General features: G+C 47.9%; 1 protein-coding gene across 7 annotated transcripts in view; it reads left to right on the top strand.

The window, feature by feature from the left end:
• Positions 1 to 19,790, top strand: part of SRGAP2 (SLIT-ROBO Rho GTPase activating protein 2) — a 252,984-nt gene that overhangs the window by 229,109 nt on the left and 4,085 nt on the right. For 2 of the 7 annotated variants that reach the window (XM_023186951.3, XM_023186952.3), the window contains exons 18-22: positions 5,535 to 5,759; positions 9,770 to 9,849; positions 12,556 to 12,736; positions 14,223 to 14,369; positions 17,953 to 18,277. In XM_023186951.3, coding sequence (XP_023042719.1) covers positions 5,535 to 5,759; positions 9,770 to 9,849; positions 12,556 to 12,736; positions 14,223 to 14,369; positions 17,953 to 18,277 — 958 coding nt within the window. The other 5 variants (XM_023186956.3, XM_023186957.3, XM_023186953.3 and 2 more) reach the window with 4 other exon arrangements.

Below are 19,790 nucleotides of genomic sequence, written 5' to 3' on the forward strand. Positions count from 1 at the left end.
GTGAGCCACCATGCCTGGCATGTTATTACCTGATTTGTGTATTTTATTTTTTTTTACCCTGCCAACTGTTTTGTGGAGAAGTTACTGGAAAGGGTCATGAAGAGAAACAGGGAGAAGACCCTATTCCGAGGTTACCGTCTGGTCTGGCCAGAGGTGTTAGTGGCTTAGTCTGGAGACTAGTGAGAACAGGTCAGGTTTGTGATACATTTTGAACATAGCATTAACAGGATTTGCCCATGGATTATACATAGAATATGAAGAGAGAAATCCTAAATTGTTGGCATGAGCGACAGGGACATAGGGAGGTTGTTTATGGAGTTGGAGAAGACAAGGTGTGGAGAAAGGGATCAAGACAATGTGTTGATGTGGTCATGGTCATTTGAGGCACTTGTGAGATATCCAAATGGAGATTTTGAACAACTGGACCTAGGAATCCAACCCTTAAGGGAGAAACCAGCAGTGGAGCTGCCAGTGCGGGAGTTGCCCATGTACTGGTAGTATTTAGCTAATCACCCAGGGAACAGATGTGGCTACAACAAAGGTCTGAGGAGCAGAGGGACCGCGGGCATGGATGGGGCATTTCTTGTCCAAGCAGCATGTCCTTGTGTGGAGCAAGCTTTGGAGTCCCCACATGACAGGAAAGGCACCAAGCAAGGACGTGATTCTTCCCCTCTGAGGCAGCTCTGTCTTTTCACTTTGCTTTTGCTGCAGTTTGGCCCTCAACAGCCTAGACCAAAGGTTATACATGGGCACCCTGAGAGTGAGATAAAGCCAAAGATGTGTTCCCTTCAGGTGTCTGTTGTGTCTTGAAAACAATGAAATCATGCTTACATTTGGGGAAATTTCACTCTTTTTTTTTTTTTTTTTGAGATGGAGTCTCGCTCTGTCGCCCAGGCTGGAGTGCAGTGGCCGGATCTCAGCTCACTGCAAGCTCCGCCCCCCGGGTTTACGCCATTCTCCTGCCTCAGCCTCCCAAGTAGCTGGGACTACAGGCGCCCACCACCTCGCCCGTCTAGTTTTTTGTATTTTTTAGTAGAGACGGGGTTTCACCATATTAGCCAGGATGGTCTCGATCTCCTGACCTCGTGATCCGCCCGTCTCGGCCTCCCAAAGTGCTGGGATTACAGGCTTGAGCCACCGCACCCGGCCGAAATTTCACTTTTTAAAAACACAGATTTCTAACTTCTTTTGAAAAATTATTAGATCTGGCGATACTGACTCTGCAGTCCCCAGTGGCAGCAATTCCCTGTGGAGTAAGAGCTGTGCCCCCTAGATGGGGCAGGCACTCCCCAATTCACCACAGCCCCCAGCCCTCCCCGTTGCCCCCCAGTCCCGAGGCTGAACTCAGTTGCTATTTATCATCACTCTTGCTTTGTGGTTTTCATAGAGAACAAAAATGTTTCTCTGGATCCATGAATCTATCAAAGTGGGGAAACAAAAGGTAAACCAAGGGGCCAAGGTGTTTTTGCATACATTTCTTTGTGAAAATGAAGAGCCTTCCTACAAGGTTAGTCTCTGCTTAAAAGGAGTACAACTTTAGAGACCATTTCATAAGTGTCAGTTTGCTTCCAAGTTTGTGGTCAACCTGGCCTTCTAGGTATCTGGGTTAGTGGCCCCAGCTTGAGACCTTTTCTGGGGCACCCAAACTATCATGTAGCCCCCTTGCTGGCCCTGCAGAGCTACAGAGAGTCCTTGTTCCCCAGCATCTCTTCGACGTGGTTATGTCTGCTCCATTCATTGGCCAGGCCCTGACTCAGCACCACCACTGCCTTTGGGTTGAACACCCCAATGAGTCACACAGCGTGTTCACGTGCAGCCTGGAAACTCTGCTAATTACTTTCGAGTTAGTCCCTTCAAGGCTACCAGTCATTGTCTCCCCTCGGAGACCAATACCTGCCCTCAACATGAGCCTAGTCTGTGCCCCCAGAGCGAGGAGCATGAGCTAGGTGAGCAAATGGGGATGAGGGGAAAACAGGGAGGGCTGGGGGACTGTGTGTGAAAGTACAATGGGGAGAAACAATAGAATAAGCATCCATGCAGAATTGCTGCTTTCAGAGATGGCAGTCACTGTTGAAGACAGCATAGGAATTGCACCAATTCAAATTATTTATTTTGTTTTGCTTTTATTGGGTTTTTTTTCTGATTGAAACGAGATCGATTTGCTCATCAAAACATTTAAAAAATGCAGCATTAATAATGAAAATGTTTCCTAAAATAATAAATAGAATGCAGGAGACAAATGATAAAGCAGACCACCTCCACAGGAAGACAACAGCCGACAGGCGTGCACTTCCAGACAGGGATAGCAATAGTTGGCAGGTAGCTCCCAATGCAGACTCTGCCTGGGCCCAGACCATCAGGACCCTTTTTCTTCATTGCTGTGAGTCCTGGATGTATGTGTACTTTATTTCTGGCTACGGTTTGTTCTTGGATTGGACACACTGTCAATCTCAAGGAACCAAAAAAGCCAATATCTCGGTTTCTGTGGGTCTGGAATCCAAGTATAGCTTAGCAGGGGCCCTCTGGAGAGGTAATTGCATATCATAAAAAAGTTAAAAATCCAGAAAAGTGCATGCTAAAAAGTAAGTTTCCCACACTAATCCTGGCGCCCCCAAAAAGCCTCTGTTCCTAACCACAATGCTGAACCTTTTTATGAAGCACAAAAGATGACTTCAAATCAATTAGGATAATTCACTAATAACATGAACTGAAACTGTAGAAATACAGTAGAACTCTTTGAGGACATAACATGAGTGAATGTAAGTCGACACCAAAAATTTTAAAGCAGAGAGTTGTTACTAGTGTTACCCATTTTAGATATTTCTTTATTTTTGTTGTTGTTGTTTGTTTTTTTGTTTGTTTGTTTGTTTTTGAGATGGAGTTTTGCTCTTGTCCCCCAAGCTGGAGTGCAATGGCGCAGTCTCTGCTCATGGCAACCTCTGCCTCCTGGGTTCAAGCGATTCTCCTGCCTCAGTCTCCTGAGTAGCTGGGATTACAGGCACACACCACCATGCCTGACTAATTTTTTTGTATTTTTAGTAGAGACAGGGTTTCTCCATGTTGGCCAAGCTGGTCTCAAACTCCTGACCTCAGGTGATCCACCTGCCTCGGCCTCCCAAAGTGCTGGGATTACAGGCGTGAGCCTGTAATTACACCACGCCTGGCCTAGATACTTCTTTAAAAATAAAAATCCAGTTTTTTATACTCTTACACTAGACACAGCCTTCAGAGACTTCAAAGATTATTAACACCATGACATTTTACACAAAACTGTGTGCATTTATATGTGTACATACCTGAATTTTTCTGGGGAGAGAATCCCTAGTTTTTGTCAAGTTATTGAAGGAACTTGTGTCCCCTAAATAGTTAAGAACCACTGCTTTAAGCCGGGCACAGTAGCTCACACCTGTAATCCCAGCACGTTGGGAGTTCAAGGCGGGTGGATCACCTGAGGTCAGGAGTTTGAGACCAGCTTGGCCAACATGGTGAAACCCTCTCTCTACTAAAAATACAAAAATTGGCCAGGCGCAGTGGCGCACTCTGAGGCAGGAGAATCACTTGAACCCAGGAGTCGGAGGCTACAGTGAGCCAAGATCGTGTCACTGCACTCCAGCCTGGCGACAGAGTGAGACTCTGTCTCAAAAAAAAAAAAAAAAAACGAAAACACTGCTTCAGCCCCTAAACTTAGAACCACTGTATATTGGAAAAGAAAAATGGATTTTAGTCTATATTTTGATGGGAGTAAGAAAATAGACCTAGATTCATGAGATCACAGTCCACGAAGATGTGTCCTCTTCAAGCTCCTGGTCATTGTACCCACCTATGAATTGAACAGTCCTTACCTTAGCAGGCTTCCCAACATTTTTCATCTTTCACAGAGCTTTGACTCAGGACTCTCAGGACTAGAGTTTGTTTCCCTTTGACCATCAGGCTTCCCAGACACTACTGGTTTTCTTTTATGTTACCAAAACATTGTCAGATCACTCTAAAGGATCAAGGCCTTCCTCCTCTTTGTCCCTCCATGACACCAGGAACTGGCCAGGCTTGGATTAGCTACGGCTTATTAGCACCTCACGCCTCAGTTGTACGCACTGAGGTTACTAAGGTAATTATCGCTCCTGTCTCTCCCCAGTTTTAATTTGACTAGGAAATAGACTTAGAAACTTCCCCCTGTCTTTTCTAAATCTCTGCTCTCTTTGAACTCAGGATCCAGGGAAGGATTATACACTTTTAAGAACTCCTGTGAAGCAGTCCAATGAAATTTGTAACCTCCCCCATTGCTGGCCTCTCTGCATTTGATTCTAGGCCCTAGAAACAGTGATTCCCAACTCTTTCTTCCCGTCACGTCCATAATACCACTCTTCAAGTCCTTCAGTGATTCACAAATGGACAGGGGCTACATCTCCAGGAGGGGAGAGAACCATTGAGTCAGAGGAAATGGACTTCGTAATGTGAGACTGGATGAGGGGTACACTACAGAAACAAACTCTGCAATCATTTCTGAAGAACAGATACTCAGATGGAGAAAGCTGAGTCTCAGGCCTCTAGTTTCCCAACAGAGGACCTTTGGTTCCTTCTCAGAATCAAATCCTGCCAGTGCCCATAAGGGAGACTCCTCAGCAGAGCTCACAGCTCTGCAGACTGTGTTGGGGAGGTATCCAGAGCTGGCCCAGCCCTCAATGCCTGTATGGGCAAGACCCAATGGGACTCATCAGGTGCAATGGCTCATTGAAGACCTTGGATCCTTGGCCAAGGTTGGAGGTGTGGCTGGAACAGCTGCTGGCTGAGAAGGGGAGAGTTCCTAGAATAAATAAATACCCGAGAATGAAGTCAGCCTGCATCCAGAGGAAGCCCGAGCAGAAGCCAAATGGCATGCTGACCTTTTCCTGAATAAATCCTGAATGTAATAATATAGAAGGAGATTATGAACATGAAAAACAGTTGCATTCGCTGTTCTAGGAAGAAATTCACTGGCTTGGTGGAATACAACAGCTAATCAGTTGGCTATTTTTTAGTAAGTCTAGAGGCTAGAAAGGAATATCCCTAATAATTTGATTATTTTGTTATGCAAGAAGGTACACAATGCACAGTGCCTGTGCCTCTGACCATATATTTACCAAGGCAGCCTGAGGGTCCCTGTCTGCCCTGGCAGCTTAGTGTGTTGGTGTGTAGGAGCCATATTCAGCTCTGCAGAGTGACATGTTCTCAAGGTCATGTGGCTTTTGGTAGATAAGATCCGAAGATAGGGATGAGGATGGAGTGGTAAGTAGAATTTGAAATGGGAGCTGGAAAGAGAGAAGGGGTCAGAGCTGCAAACTAGCTACCTCTAGTTTGCTTTTCCTGAACTCCTGAATGACCATTCTGGTGGTTACTCTTTTCCCCAGCTTACTTTCTGGAAAGCTTCTGACACCCAGAAAAGCAGGTGGCAATTTGTGGACCTTCTGCTTTTGCTCTTGGCAGCACCTCCTGTGATTGTGTTTTCTGGGCATTCATGCGAGAGCTTTCCAGCTTACCCCCTTTCCCTTCTCCTCCAGTTTATCACAGTTCAGTGAAGAGAACATGATGGACCCCTACAACCTCGCCATCTGCTTCGGGCCCTCGCTGATGTCAGTGCCGGAGGGCCACGACCAGGTGTCCTGCCAAGCCCACGTGAATGAGCTGATCAAAACCATCATCATCCAGCATGAGAACATCTTCCCAAGCCCCAGGGAGCTGGAGGGCCCTGTCTACAGCAGAGGAGGAAGCATGGAGGATTACTGGTAGGGGGCTTGGGACGGGAGGAGGGGAGGGATTCACTAGCACACACTGGCATGGGAGCCAGATGGCCACACGAAAACCGAAGGGAAACACCCAGATCCTCCCAACTCCTCACTCCCAGGCTGCCAGGGTCTGGGGATGGTATAGGCAGCCCCCACCTCGGCCCCACCCACAGACTAAATGCCACTTCTTGCCACCTCCCTTTTTGATGAGTTCTGAGTGGCAAGGGACTATTTTGAAAGATATTGACAACATTAATTGTGATACTAATCTCTAAGAAAGGACTTTTTATAAAGTTGCATGTTTATTAATCAACAGTGTCTCTCGGGCTTCTACTCTGCTGTGTATTGTGAGAAAAACCATCCTGGGTCCCAGGGAATTGCCTTCTTATTGGGAAGAGTTTAGATAAAAGGCATATATTCCTGACTGAGTTTGTAAGCTGGCACTTCAGAATGATTTTAGAAATTTGTGAAGAGAAAGAAGGGTCAGCCTTGTTTTTGGCAGGTTAGGGATGGTCCTCCCCTGAAGCAGCATTCCATTCTGTGGGGCCAGGTTTTCCATGACCTAGCTTCGGAACAGAGATCTAAAAGGAATCCCTGGGATATATCTTTGCTAGACCCCTCTGTTAGACAAAGAACAAATCACTATTTCCATTTTATGGATGAAGTCGCTGCAACCCAGAAAGCCCAGTGACAGTATTTTAGTCCACTTTAGTGATGGGAATTTAACCCCAATCTCATCTCTTAGTACAGGATACAGTCCGTCACCCCATGCTGCCTGCCATGGTACCATTTACAGTGTCATTTTTTTATTAAACACAAAGACAACTGCCTCTCTCTTTTAATCCCTAACGTCCCTACCTCCCCCCTCCTCCTCCCCCTCCCTTCTTCCCCTAAATAGTGTTTCAGCCTGAGCTGAAAGCACAAGCCAGCCCAAATCGGATTCCGTCTGAATTCAACATCTGGAACCAATTCGGCCAGCCCCATTGCTATCGACTGAGGTAGGGGAGGACAGGGGAGGTTGTTAACTTAATTAGAGGCCAATTGGGCCACACTTCTCCCTGACCCCCACAGAGCATCCTCTTGCCCAAAGAGTGAAGAACATGGCATTTGTGTTCTGTGAACATAGTAATATCAGTGACATCCCTGGGTTCATCCCTCTCTACTGTACTGCAGATTTCAGTGTCTGGGTCCAAGCTGGAGGAACCTATGCTGGCCAGCTGGGAGAGAAAGCTTTTTGTCACCGACAGATGGTTGGTGGTGACTGGGGAGGTTGTTGGTCACTTTAGGTCTCAGCCTACTGGATGATGAGCTCCAGGGAGCTGTCCTTGTGCATGTGACTTAGAGCTTTGGTTTTTCCCCTTGCATGAGTGGTGGCAAGCTGTAGAATAGCATTTCCTTCCTTCTAAAATCAGGCAGAACCTCCGCCCTCACTTCTGAAACATCAAACCACTGCAGGCTCTGTTCCAGTGCCCAGGGCACAGAGACCCCTACAGCCCTGGCCCCTGAGTCCCAGCCCAGTGGGACGGAGTCCTGGAGGGGTGTGGCTCAGGGGCACAGACAGGCAGGTGCCTTCCTCCAGTTTTCCTCCAAGGTATTCTCCCAACCTACCCACCTATTTCTTGTGCACTCAACATTTATTAGCAGCCTCTGGAAAAACCACAAGATTAGTCAGGGAACATTACTACCACAGACTGGGTGGGAGGCCAGAAGCATCTGAGGAACAAGAGTCAGCGACCTTGGGTTGAGAGGGACCTTTCAACCACTGGATTCACACCCACCTGGAAGGCTCATGGCCCCTCCTCTCCCCTCTTTGGGAAGTGAGAGAAGTGCCAGCCCTGGGAGCTAAGGCGGTGAAGGAGGTGAGTGAGGGTGGTAGAAGGGGAGATAGAGCACTAAGAAGAGAATGGAGAATGGTCAGGAGACCCAAACAGCCATGGAAAGGAGAGTGCCAGGCCACATGGCCTCCCCACAGCTGTGGAGAGGAGAGACAAATCCATTTCACCATGCTTTCCGGCCCTGAAACTGGAACCCGGTTTTCTAGGACTACCTGTTGGGTGGTATGGTGGGCTGCTCCTGAGACCTCAGGTATTTTTGGGCCTGGGTGGGTGCACAAGAGCAAAGGCTGGGGATGGGGTCTGTTTCGAGAGAAGCATAGGATTTTAGGGCTAGAAGAGACCTCAGAAAGCATCCTCTTGCCTTTCTCATAAAGCAGTGGTTTTCAAAGTGAGGTCCCTGGATCAACAGCATCTGTGTCACAAAGGACTGGTTAGAAATGCACATTATTTGGCTCCACGAAGACCCAGTGACACAGAAACTCTGAGGGTGGGGCAGTGTTTTTTAACAAGCCTTCCATGGCTCCCTGAAGTTTAGAACTATTGCCTTACTGGCTGGCCATGTAAATGAACTTGAAGCCCTGAGGGAAAGTTTGTCTTTGAACCTCTGCCCCGCCACCCCTAGCACCTCAAGGCTTTCCAGAACATCACAAAATTCATCGATTCCTTACACTGGATGATTTTTTTTTTTTTTTTTAAGACAAGATCTTGCTCTGTCACCCAGGCCAGAGTGCAGTGGCACAATCATGAGAAATTGTGCCTACATTTTTTGACAAAGAAGAATCTCCATTTATATTCTTCTAGAATGTTCTCTGGAGCCTGAGAAACCTCCTTAGAAGTGACTTGCTCTACACAGGACGAGTTCTGAACTGGTCACCCAGTCTTTGAGGAACTTCCCAGGAGTGTAGGATCCATCTCATGGGGAAAGAGGCTGGAGGGTTCCAAGGTGGAAACTGTGCGGCCAGGCTGCCGGGCTGAATGGGTGATGGTGCTTTCACACAACTGCCTGGAAAGCCTCACCTGTTACTGCCTACTACCAGAGGAAGAACTTTAGAAATGAACAGTTTCTCTACTTTTCAGGAAGTAGAGGCTAAAAACCATCTGATGTGCTCTACATGAGCACAATCATGGCTCACTGCAGCCTCGACCTTCCAGACTCAAGCAATCCTCCCACCTCAGCTTCCAGAGTAGCTAGAACCACAGCATGCACACTGGCTTTTTTGTTTGAAAAAATTTTTTTTGTTTGTTTGTTTTTCTTTTTTTGTAGAGACAGGATCTCACTAAGTTGCTCAGACTGGTCCCAAACTCCTAGACTCAAATGATCCTCCCAAAGTGGTGGGATTACAAGCGTGAGCCACTGTGCCTGACCTACCCTGAATGATTTTAAATTTCATGAATTATTTCAAGAACTTGACCCAGCTTCTATCCCCTGCCCTCTAGTCCATAGCAAAATCCTGCCCTCTAGCCCATAGCAGATTCTTCCTCCCCTACTTTTGTTTCCCACCCACTCCTATGACTCGCCTTCCACTTTTTCACCAGTTCACAATCTAAACTACAAAGCAACCTAGAGGCACCAACCAAAATGAGAAAGAAGGGAAGCAGGGACTATTTATTAAGCCCCCGCTCTGTGCCAAACTTGTTCCTAAATTACTTTATTAAGTCCTCACACAGCTGAGGATATAGATCATTATCTTCAGTTTATAGATGAAGCAGCTGAGGCTTAAGGGGATTAAGTGACTTGCCCAGGATCACACAGCTACCAAGTATCAGAGCTGGTTTTCGGATCCAGTTTTATCTGATGCCGAAGCCCAGTGTTTCCCTTCCACCCTGCTTCCCCCTTGAAAACCAGGAATGAATTCACATAGAGAATCAGCCCTTGAGGAGTTGAGTTGTTCTCTATTTTCTAAAGAATTTAGCTTATACCTTCGAAAGGGCTTCCCTTTGTCTTGAGATATTCTAAGTTCCAAGTAGTCTCAAGTGGTTTTTGTAGCAGGAGCTAGACTGGAAAAACTCTAGAGCTTTGTATTTCATTATAAGCATTTGTCTGTTGTGTGCAATTAGGATAGAGAGAGCGTAAGATGGATTCAGTGCCCTTGTGCCAGGGAGGCTGTATGAAGGGGAAGACAAGAATTTTATAAGCAAATGTTAATGTCCTGGTCCCTCTTGCTTCTGTTGCAGTGATAGCCCTCATGGAGAGACTACCTCGGTTGAAGACTCAACCCAGGATGTGACTGCAGAGCACCACACGAGCGATGACGGTACGAGGCCCTGCTTCCTGGTCGTGGGGACGCCAGGGGTGAAGCAGAAGGAAGTGATTATATATCGTGTGCATCTAATGAACCTGTATGCCCAGTGGTCCCCTGAGGACAGGCAGAGAGCTCCCTGTCCCAATTTCATTCTCTTCCTTCCTTGGAGAGATAGCCCACCTTCTCAAATAGAATTGCTCTGTATTAAACCAGAGGTGAAGAACTAGGCCTTCCATAGCCCTTCAGCCTTCTTGCCCCACCTCCCAGCTCCTTGTCTGGCCTGAGTGCAGCATGATGTTGGTCCCTTATCATAGCCTAGACTCCTGCCAGACAGCAGGAGAACAAAGTGAAGGAAAGCTCATTTGAAAAACAGTAAGCAATTGGGTGTGGTGGCTCACGCCTGTAATCCCAACACTGGAAAGCCCAGGAGGGAGGATCACTTGAGTTCAAGAATTCAAGACCAGCCTGGGCAACAAAGCCAGGCCCTGTCTCTTAAAAAAAAAAAAAAATAGTCTGGCATGGTGGTGTGCAGCATCCCTGTAGTGCCAGCTACTTGGGAGGCTGATGTAGGAAGATCCCTTAAGCCCAGGAGTTCAAGGCTGCAACAGGCTATGATTGTGCTACAGTAGTCCAGCCTGGGTGAGACAGTGAGACCCTGTCTCAAAAAAAAAAAAAAAAAAAAAAAATAAGAAACAGTAAGCCTGGGGTGCGAAATAGCAGAGCTGAGTGCCCCGAACCCAATAGAAGCAAGCCAGAGAGAGTGGGAATGAGGATGTAGAAACCACATGCTTTCACGCCTACCGACTGGAAAAACTGACCCTTTCCAAAGTACAGACATGCGAGTGCCGAGCAGGCTGGTGGGCGTGCATCAAGGGGAGGAATGCTCAGCTGTCATCCTCAGGCCCCTCAGCAGTGCCCATGCTTTGTGAGGGTCTGTCCAGCCAGCACATTTCCCCTGCTTCCAACAGCTCCACACCTCCATTTCTGGATCACATGGGCTCTGGAAGTCTCAGCAGCTGACAAGGAGCCTCAGAATTTTCTGGGCACAAGAATGAAATGGCACAGTCTGTGGAGCTTTCCCTGTTCCTGCCTTGCTGGGAATTCTGCAATTCTTGGCCAGCTTTTAAAGGAGAAAAAAAATAGGACTGCTTATTTAGATCCTGATGTCGTAAGGATCCATATGATCATTTGCTACATTCAAGGAGGGGAGTAGGTGAACTAGGAAAATGAGTAGTGGGTTAGAGCCTACCTCGTGGCCAGCTCTGCTAGAGGCTTTCTGTATGTTATCTCTTAATCCCTAGTGAAATTGATATGGCCGCTATTTTACAGTTGAGAAAATGCAGGTCAGGGAGGTCGAGTAACGTTCCCGAGGCTATAGAGAACTGAGATGGGTATATTTATTTAGACAGGCCTTCTCTGACCAGCCTCCTATAGTGAAATCTCCAACCCCTCCTGTTCAGGAGCAGACCCACCAGCTAGGGCCGTCTAGGCATGGTCTTATTTTTAAGCAGCCTTTCTCTCTACTTCCCAGAATAGCTGACTTTCATCTCAGGTTCCAGCTTTCTGGGAGCCTTCTCTTTGCTCTTTGATCTTTACCGCAGCCTAGCACAGATGAAGATAATGATAACAATAAGTCATGCACACATACCACTTACTATGGGCCGGACACTGTTCTAAGCACTTTTACAAATTGTAATTCATTGACCTTCATGACAACTTCATGAAAAAGACACTAACATTATCTCCATGTTAACAGATGAGGAGACAGAAGCCCATACAAAAATGAAGATACATTGCATTTGTAAACCCCTTTTACTTTTTCAGGTTACTTTCATGTGTGTTTTTGTCATAGATTGGTCACAAAATGTATTTCCATATTTTGCTCCTTGAAAAGTTGATTGAGCAAGTTATTTTCTATTTTTAGAGACGAAAAGTTCACATTCTACTTACTAGGGGGAATGGATAACATAAAATATTTAGAATACAGTATGATACATTTTCTACAATTATTGGAATTATTATATAATCATAAAAGAAATAATGCTTAAAAATATAGTATGGCAAGTTTGATGATAGATATCAAAGCATGAAGAGCTTTCAAAAAAGTTACTGTGGAAAGCAGGGGATGCGGCCGGGCACTGTGGCTCACACCTGTAATCCCAGCACTTGGGAGGCCGAGGCGGGCAGATCACGAGGTCAGGAGATCGAGACCATCCTGGCTAACATGGTGAAACCCATCTCTATTAATAATACAAAAAATTAGCTGGACGTGGTGGCACACGTCTGTAGTCCCAGCTACTCGGGAGGCTGAGGCAGGAGAATCACTTAAACCCGGGAGGCAGAGGTTGCAGTGAGCCAAGATCGAGCCACTGCACTCCAGCCTGAGCGACAGAGTAAGACTCCGTCTCAGAAAAAAAAAGAAAAAGCAGGGGATGTTGAGTTGTGTTGTGATGTGTTTCATCAGGCAGGTAAGAGAGAAGAAGGTTCCTGAGAGAGGGAACAGTGTGAGCAAAGGCAGGTAAAAGATGATACCAGTGCTTTCAGGATAATGGTACAGTCTGCATGGGAGTTACTTGCTTTATAGATCATCCATGGCTTCATTTTCCCACTAAGTTATCTTCCCACCACTGTAAGTTCAGCTAATTCAGCTTTTCCACCCAGTTTCCTGAGTCTGCAGGTCCCAAGAACATGTGTTTACTTCTTTTCCACCCTTCTCAGAATGTGAGCCCATCGAGGCCATTGCCAAGTTTGACTACGTGGGCCGGACAGCCCGAGAGCTGTCCTTTAAGAAGGGAGCATCCCTGCTGCTTTACCAGCGGGCTTCCGACGACTGGTGGGAAGGCCGGCACAATGGCATCGACGGACTCATCCCCCATCAGTACATCGTGGTCCAAGACACGTACGTTGGGCCCATGGCATCTTTGCGGGTGGTCCCCAGCTGCTCTATGGGAGTGAGACTTCATTTCTGGAGCCACAGGACTATGAGGGAGGCCAACCCCTGGGGGGTCCGGTGCAGCCCTGAGGCTCACACAGTTCCTTGAAGAGCCCCCCGACCCCACTCCCTGCACTCAGTGGAGAATTTTTTTAAATCTCTCCACTATCTGTGCCCCCTGCAAATCACCCCCTAATCCAGTCATTTTAGAAACCTGCCAGCCAGCCAGCACTCATCCATATTTATACCTGATGAGTGATAACAAGGGGTTTTTATTTGACCACCTCTATTTCTTTTCTCGAAAGATCAGGCTGGGAAAACGTTTTTGCCTCCCTTTTTTTTTTTTTTAAACAACTATGCTCACCCCAACCTGTTGAGCCACTCTTCCACTTGCAAACTAAAATGACTAGTTTTCTAGGAGAAATCTGGCTTAAGCAGTCTTATGGAAGTGACCTAGTTCATTTAACCAAGATGAGGTTGATTTGGGGTAAGATGGGGGAAGGAGGGAAAAGGATGTCAAGGAACAAAGGAAACCTGAACTGGTCCCAGAGAGATCTCATCTGATAGGCTGTTGGTTGATTCTCACACTTTGAAGCAGTTGTCCCGTGGGCCCACCCAAGCCTGCCCCCTGTCCCTTTGCCCTGCCTCTGTCCCCAGCTCCCCTCCCTTGGATACGATGCTGTCAGTGTTTTTAGTCCTTCCCTTAATATTATTTTTTAAAGGTTGATATCCTGAGTGAGTCTGCACCCTCCCAGCCTCTTCCCGGCTCGTTCTGCAGGGAAATCCTCCCTCTGTTGATAGCATCGCAAACCTGGTGGCAATCTGTGCGTGGACAGGACCCTCCCAAATTTAGCATTATGACTTCACTACAGGATCAAGAGAAGATGAATTGTGGGGGAGAAGGGGCTTTCTTTGTCATCAGTAGCCAGAGGGGCCAGGAGAGCAGTGGAGAGACCTGGGACCGGCTTGGATGCTCTGAGCGGGGCTAGAGGCGCTACGACAGTGTGTGGCAGTGTCCTGCCATGACGCCGCCATCTCCAGAGCCACCACACAGTTGACTGTCCTTACCCGGCAGTGCTCAGGACCTCAGCTGATAAACCACAACCTGGACTTGCCGCCTCCTTCCCCAGGAGGCCGCCCCAGCACGGCCTCCCCAGGAAGCAGCATGGGGTAGAAGGCAGATGCCTCGAATCCAGGTGTCCCCTAGCCACGCTTTCCTGAGGAGCTGAGGAGCCCGCAGAACTCAGCGGATTATTTATTTTTATTTAAACGACCCTTCAAAGGCCCTTAGGTCTCCTTGCCTCTGCTCACAGAACTAGCCCAGCCAGGTGTCGCTGCCTCAGAGCTGTGTGGGGTCGCGTGTGTGTCGGGGGGCCATCTTGCCGATTTAACACTGCTTTTTGTGTTGTTGTTGTTTTCCCTCCTCCCTGCCTGCCTGCCCCTTCTCCCCCAGCGAGGACGGTGTCGTGGAGAGGTCCAGCCCCAAGTCTGAGATTGAGGTCATTTCTGAGCCACCTGAAGAAAAGGTGACAGCCAGAGCGGGGGCCAGCTGTCCCAGTGGGGGTCATGTAGCCGATATTTATCTTGCAAACATCAACAAGTAAGCTCTGCTTTTCATTTTCTGCTCCCCTGAATGACTTGCAACACCCAGCCTCACCCTCTGGCCTAACCCCCCATCTCCATTCCTGTGCTGCACGTAGGGCTCCCAGCTCCCCCAGCCTAACAGTTTGCATGTGGTCACTGCTGCTGCAAGGCGGACAGGGCTGAGGATGCTGCTACAAGCCTCGGGGCAGGCCCAGGTCTCCAGCTAGCTGCCCTCGTGCTGTGGAAGGGTGCTTTACCATGTGTTCCCGCAGTGTCTGTCCACCCAGACCTTTGTGGCAGTCTTACAGCTAAAGCTTTGACCAAAGCTTTGGTCACTTTATGCAACCTGGTTTTGTACTGTTTCTCAGAGGTGCCTTCTTTTTTCCAATCCATACTCAAATAATAGTCTTTGATGTCTGTCTTCCTTGACCCGTGTTCGTGCAAAGATTCAAAGTCTGTGTGTGGCTTCTACTAGGCTGATGTTACACCAGGTGGGTTTATTGAGATATCATGTGTCTGTTCCTCCCCCTGTCCTGCATTCACTCCTGTGGAGGAAAGGAGGCCACAATGTCCCTAAAGAAAGCTTTGTCCTGAGCTCTTCATTCATTGGCTAACCCCTACCTAGCTCCCTTTTCTTCTGCCCTTTCACACCAGGAGAAATAATTTTCCATTTTGTTCCTATTGCTTTGGCCCTGTGTACTATTCTACCCCCTTAGTCCCTTTGCAGATCCCCACTCCTGCTCAGCAGGCTCTTACCTCTGACCCCCAGCTTTCATTGTGGCTGTTAGCAACATCCTGGGGTTTTAACTCCACCCACGCCCGATCTGGCTGTCTAGAGGGATTCTACGCCTGCGTGCTGCCGCCTCCCCAAGAGGCATTCGGGTTATTGGAGAACTAATCTCATCTCAAGGGGCCAGACACCAAGTCCCAAAGCCTACAGACCTCTTTCCGCCAGACCCTGAAACCTGGCCCCGTGCCAGCAGGATGACAAGCCCCAGGGCGCTCCTGATGAATATGGATTGGAGATGATGTACAGTTTTTATTCCCCTCTGGCTTTTGAGGAATGAAATGATTTGCACTTTGAAAACCTGTTAACCATAGCCTCTGGACACTGAGACTGGAAGGAGAATAAAGGATGCTTGTTGTTTTTAAACTATACCAGGTTTCCCAGATCTCTTGGCTTTTTTCCACCCAGACGGTAGCAGGGGGAGTGGTTGGGGCACGTGGCTCTTTTCCATCTCTTTCACCCTCAAGTTAGTAAAGTCATTTATTCAGATCACTTACTGAGTGTAGTTATAATTTAATTCAGACCAGTTAAAAAAGAATTGAGGAGTTTCTGTTTCCCTTCAGCACACTGCTCTGCTGGGAGGGCAGGCCAATATCAAGTAACTGTGGGCTAATCACATTTTTTTTCTTATTTACAATTCTGTGTTAATTATAACCCTACAATCAAAAGGCCGTAATCCTGTAATTAACCCAGAAACCAAGGTGGGGTTGGTGGAGGAAGAGTTAGATAATTAGTTCAGTACATATTTTTAAGCCATCATATATTTGATACCATTTGTACATAGAAATTGTAGAGAGTAATAACTGAAATGGTAAACAAAAAAAGAAAAAAAAGCATCTGGTAGAAAGTTAAGGTGGTTCCCTTGAAATCCTTGCTTGCTGGTGTCAGGAGTCTTGGGATGGGGTTCTTGGAGGACAAGCCTCATCACCTGGTGGGTGGGTGAGCGGCAGCCCCCGAGCATGTCTGGCCCTTAGGAGTGAGTTGGCCTTTCAGTTCTTACCTCCTGTCCCCCACACCACTCCTCCCAAGTTCCTTCAGTTTCCTGAGTGCCCAGGTTCTCTCTCACCCCTGGGCCCTCACACCTGATGTCTCCTCACCTGGTCACCTCCTCCTCTCCCTTCAAGACTCAGCCCAAAGACTTAGCTCTTTGGGGAAGCCCTTCTGACATCCCTGAGTTCCCCAGGCTGAGTGAGGTGCCCTTATGCTGTATTCCAAAGGCACTTTGAGTACCTTTTGGTACGCATGCTGCACTCAGATCCCCCACCAGATTGAGCTCCTTGAACCCAGGAACTGTGTCTTCCTTTTCTTTACATCCCCAGGGCCTGGCCCGGGACATGGCACACCACAGCCACCCCATAAATCTGCCTTCTCAGCAGTTTCAGCCTGTGAGTCAGCCATCCTCAAGCGGAAAAAGGAAAACAGCAAAGAGCTATTAGGGTGTGGCACTTCCATTTAATTCTACACATTTATTAAGTATCTACTGTTGTGCCAAGCACTGCTCGTGGTTATTCAGAGATAAAAAAGACAAGGTCCTTGATTTCAGAGCTCACAGTCCGGCAAGGTAAAGACCCTATGGACAGGTAACTGAAAGGTGGCATCAGGTGCTCTGAAGGTATAGAGGAGGGAGGGGTCCATTCTTCCTGCAACTGGAGTTAGTGTTGCAGTGGTACCAGTGCAGCTGAAGTTAGTGGTGCCAGGGAAGTCCTTGCAGAGAGGGGGGTCATTTCAGCAGGGCTTTAGAAGACTCTGAGAACATCCTTTTTCCACTCGAGAACAGCTGACTCACAAGCCTAAAACTGCCAAGTGGACAGATTCACGGAGTGGCTGATACATGCCAGGTCCTGGGCCAGGTGCTGCAGGCAGAAAGATGAGGAAGACCTCAGCAATGAACAGGACTAGGACTGACTTAGAGCACTGACCCCACCTCACAGACCAGCTCCTTATCTTCAGAGTCTGACCCCTTCCCTCCTTCCACCTCAACTCCTGCCTCGGCCCCCATCTCTCTTAGATTCAAGATCAGAGCTATTCAGCGGCCATCCAAATCAGAAGTTTCATTGCCTCTTAGATTAGACCTTTTCCGATCTGATTCCAAGACGAAATGAAATTATCCAGCTGCAGGCAACACTAGGATTCTGCCAAGCCATTTTGTCTGAGAGCCCTAAGTGGTCTGAAACAAGTTCGCCCAGATCCAGGGTTCAGCCCAGTGCTCGGTGACTTGAGAGTCATGTATTTCCACTCTAAGAAAATGCACAAACTGGGCCCTAACTCTGCAGTATTGCTGCCTCTTGAAAACTATTCTGTTCCATCCCTACAGAATAAGCAACAACAGCCTCTTGTCAGAGCTCAAAACACTTACAGACTTTTTGGAAAAAGAGACATGCTAAAATTTAGAAAAGTTAACTATCCTCTTACCAGCAATTCCCGACCTCTTTGGTGATGGTGAGACTTCTTCTCCTACCTGGGGCCTTAGGTTTCTGTTCATGGCAGGTCACAGAAGGGGCCTTTCCATGAATCTCTTTCCCATTAGAAACTTTCGCTTAATCAGACATTTTTTCTGACAGCAACTTACATCTTGACAACACAAAGCCCGTGACCACCAAGTAAGTATCCATTTCTCCTTTGCCCAGCTTGGGGGTGGCAAGGGAATGAAGACATGGAGAATGCAAGAGAAGATGAAGCCGAGGACAGAATGTGTTCGCGTCCCTCTCCTTCCGAAGTCCCTGGGGGCCAACATCTGCCCCCTCCCACTTGTCCTAGCTTCCTTGGAGCCAGGGCTCCCTGATCACACTGCCCTTTCTGTTTGTGATTGAAGGCAAAGGAAGCGTCCAGAATCTGGGAGCATCCGGAAAACTTTTCGGAGTGATAGCCATGGGCTGAGCAGTTCTCTGACTGACTCCTCCTCCCCAGGGGTGGGGGCTAGCTGCCGCCCATCCTCCCAGCCCATCATGAGCCAGAGTCTCCCCAAGGAAGGGCCAGATAAGTGTTCCATCAGTGGGCACGGGAGCCTCAACTCCATCAGCCGCCACTCATCCCTGAAGAATCGGCTGGACAGTCCACAGATCCGGAAGACTGCCACAGCAGGAAGGTCAAAAAGCTTCAATAACCATCGGCCCATGGACCCTGAGGTCATTGCTCAGGTAACTGTGGGCTCCTGGACAGCCAGCATGAGTCTATATTCATCATTACCACTTAGTGCCACCCGCCTAATTATGACAGAACTTGAAACAGAACAATTATTTTGTATGTCATATACTGAATATATATCCACTCTGGACCTGTGGACCCGATAAGACAGCTTAATAAGCAGTCTGCCTGTCCCTCTCTCCCCAGGAAGAACCTAAAGACAGAATAAAATAAGCCTAGCTTCTTGCTCATACGCTGACTATTAGGAAGGCTGTTGTAATTTTTAAAGCCAGTAAGAGTATTTTGATAGCCCAAGTTTTGGGTCTAAAGACCTTGGTAGACTTTAGTGAAACTGCCCAACTATTGAGGCGCAGGTGTAATCCTGAGGCTCAGGTGTAATCCTGGCCACATTTTTATATTGCTCTGCCCATCACCATCATCACGATTCCTAAGGCTAGTCTCTGGTACCAAGTGGGTATGATCAATTAACAACCTGCACCTGGTCTTAAAGATCTAAAAAATACTCTGGCTGCAGAGAGCTCTGGTAACCAAAAGGATTTGCAGCAGCCCAAGCGTCCAGAGGCTGTGGAGATGAGCTCCCTGGTTGCAGGGTCTTCCTTCTGTGTAAGCACCACACTGATGACTCTCTGTTTTCCATGAAATATTAGAGATCCAACCCCACTTCTAAAAATCCGACTACCGGGGCCACTCCGAGCAGTTCACTCAGACGTCTCTCCCAACTATATAATTTTCATTAGACCAGGTAGGAACTAAGGGCTCATTGTTGCCTTCTTATCTCACCTGAGTTGAGATTCTCCTTACCCCATCTTCCAGGGGGTGATAGAGGCTGGGCATGGTCTCTCTTGGCTTAATTGTGGTTCTCTGCTTACAGAGATGTACCTGGCAAGCCCAGTATTGAGCTATGGGCCTGAGATGTCTTGCTTTGCTAGCCTTCTATTCTGTGCCTCTATTTAAGCTCTTGGCTGCAATCTGCCTTGCACTACGGGTATCCTCCCAGCTGTCTCCTTGGCCAGGTGTTAATAGGAATGTCAGGAAAGGTAGACAGCTGGGACAGACTAGCTGTAGAGTGCGACTGAGGAGGGAGATGGAGTTCTTCCTGAACATTTTAAAGGTTTGAGAATGTCACAGGGATGAGTGAAACTGAATCACTGTGAACACAAAGCATGCATCGCTCTGTAGGACAAAGAAACCTTAACTAGAGGCCTTCACTTGGAATGTGTGAAATCCTTCCATGTGAACCTAATCCCAGGAAGAAATCCTGTGGTAGTTTGGGAGTGCCAGACACAGGTTTATGGGGAGGGAGCGGGGAGCTGGGAAGTCTCGCTGGGAGGCAGCTGGCTTGCATACAAAGGTTCTTTGGTTCTGCCTTGAGCCCCTGGGCTAGGACCGCTGTTGGCTAAGATCTAGAGTGTTCCATTGATTTGCAGGCAATTGATTCATCTCCGTGGGCTTTGGCTCCCCCTCCTGGTCACTCTTTGCCCCCCCCCCCCCCCCCCCCCCCCCCCC

This window comes from Piliocolobus tephrosceles, chromosome 1, assembly GCF_002776525.5.
Source record: "Piliocolobus tephrosceles isolate RC106 chromosome 1, ASM277652v3, whole genome shotgun sequence".
In the NCBI taxonomy this organism is placed as follows: Eukaryota; Metazoa; Chordata; class Mammalia; order Primates; family Cercopithecidae; genus Piliocolobus; species Piliocolobus tephrosceles.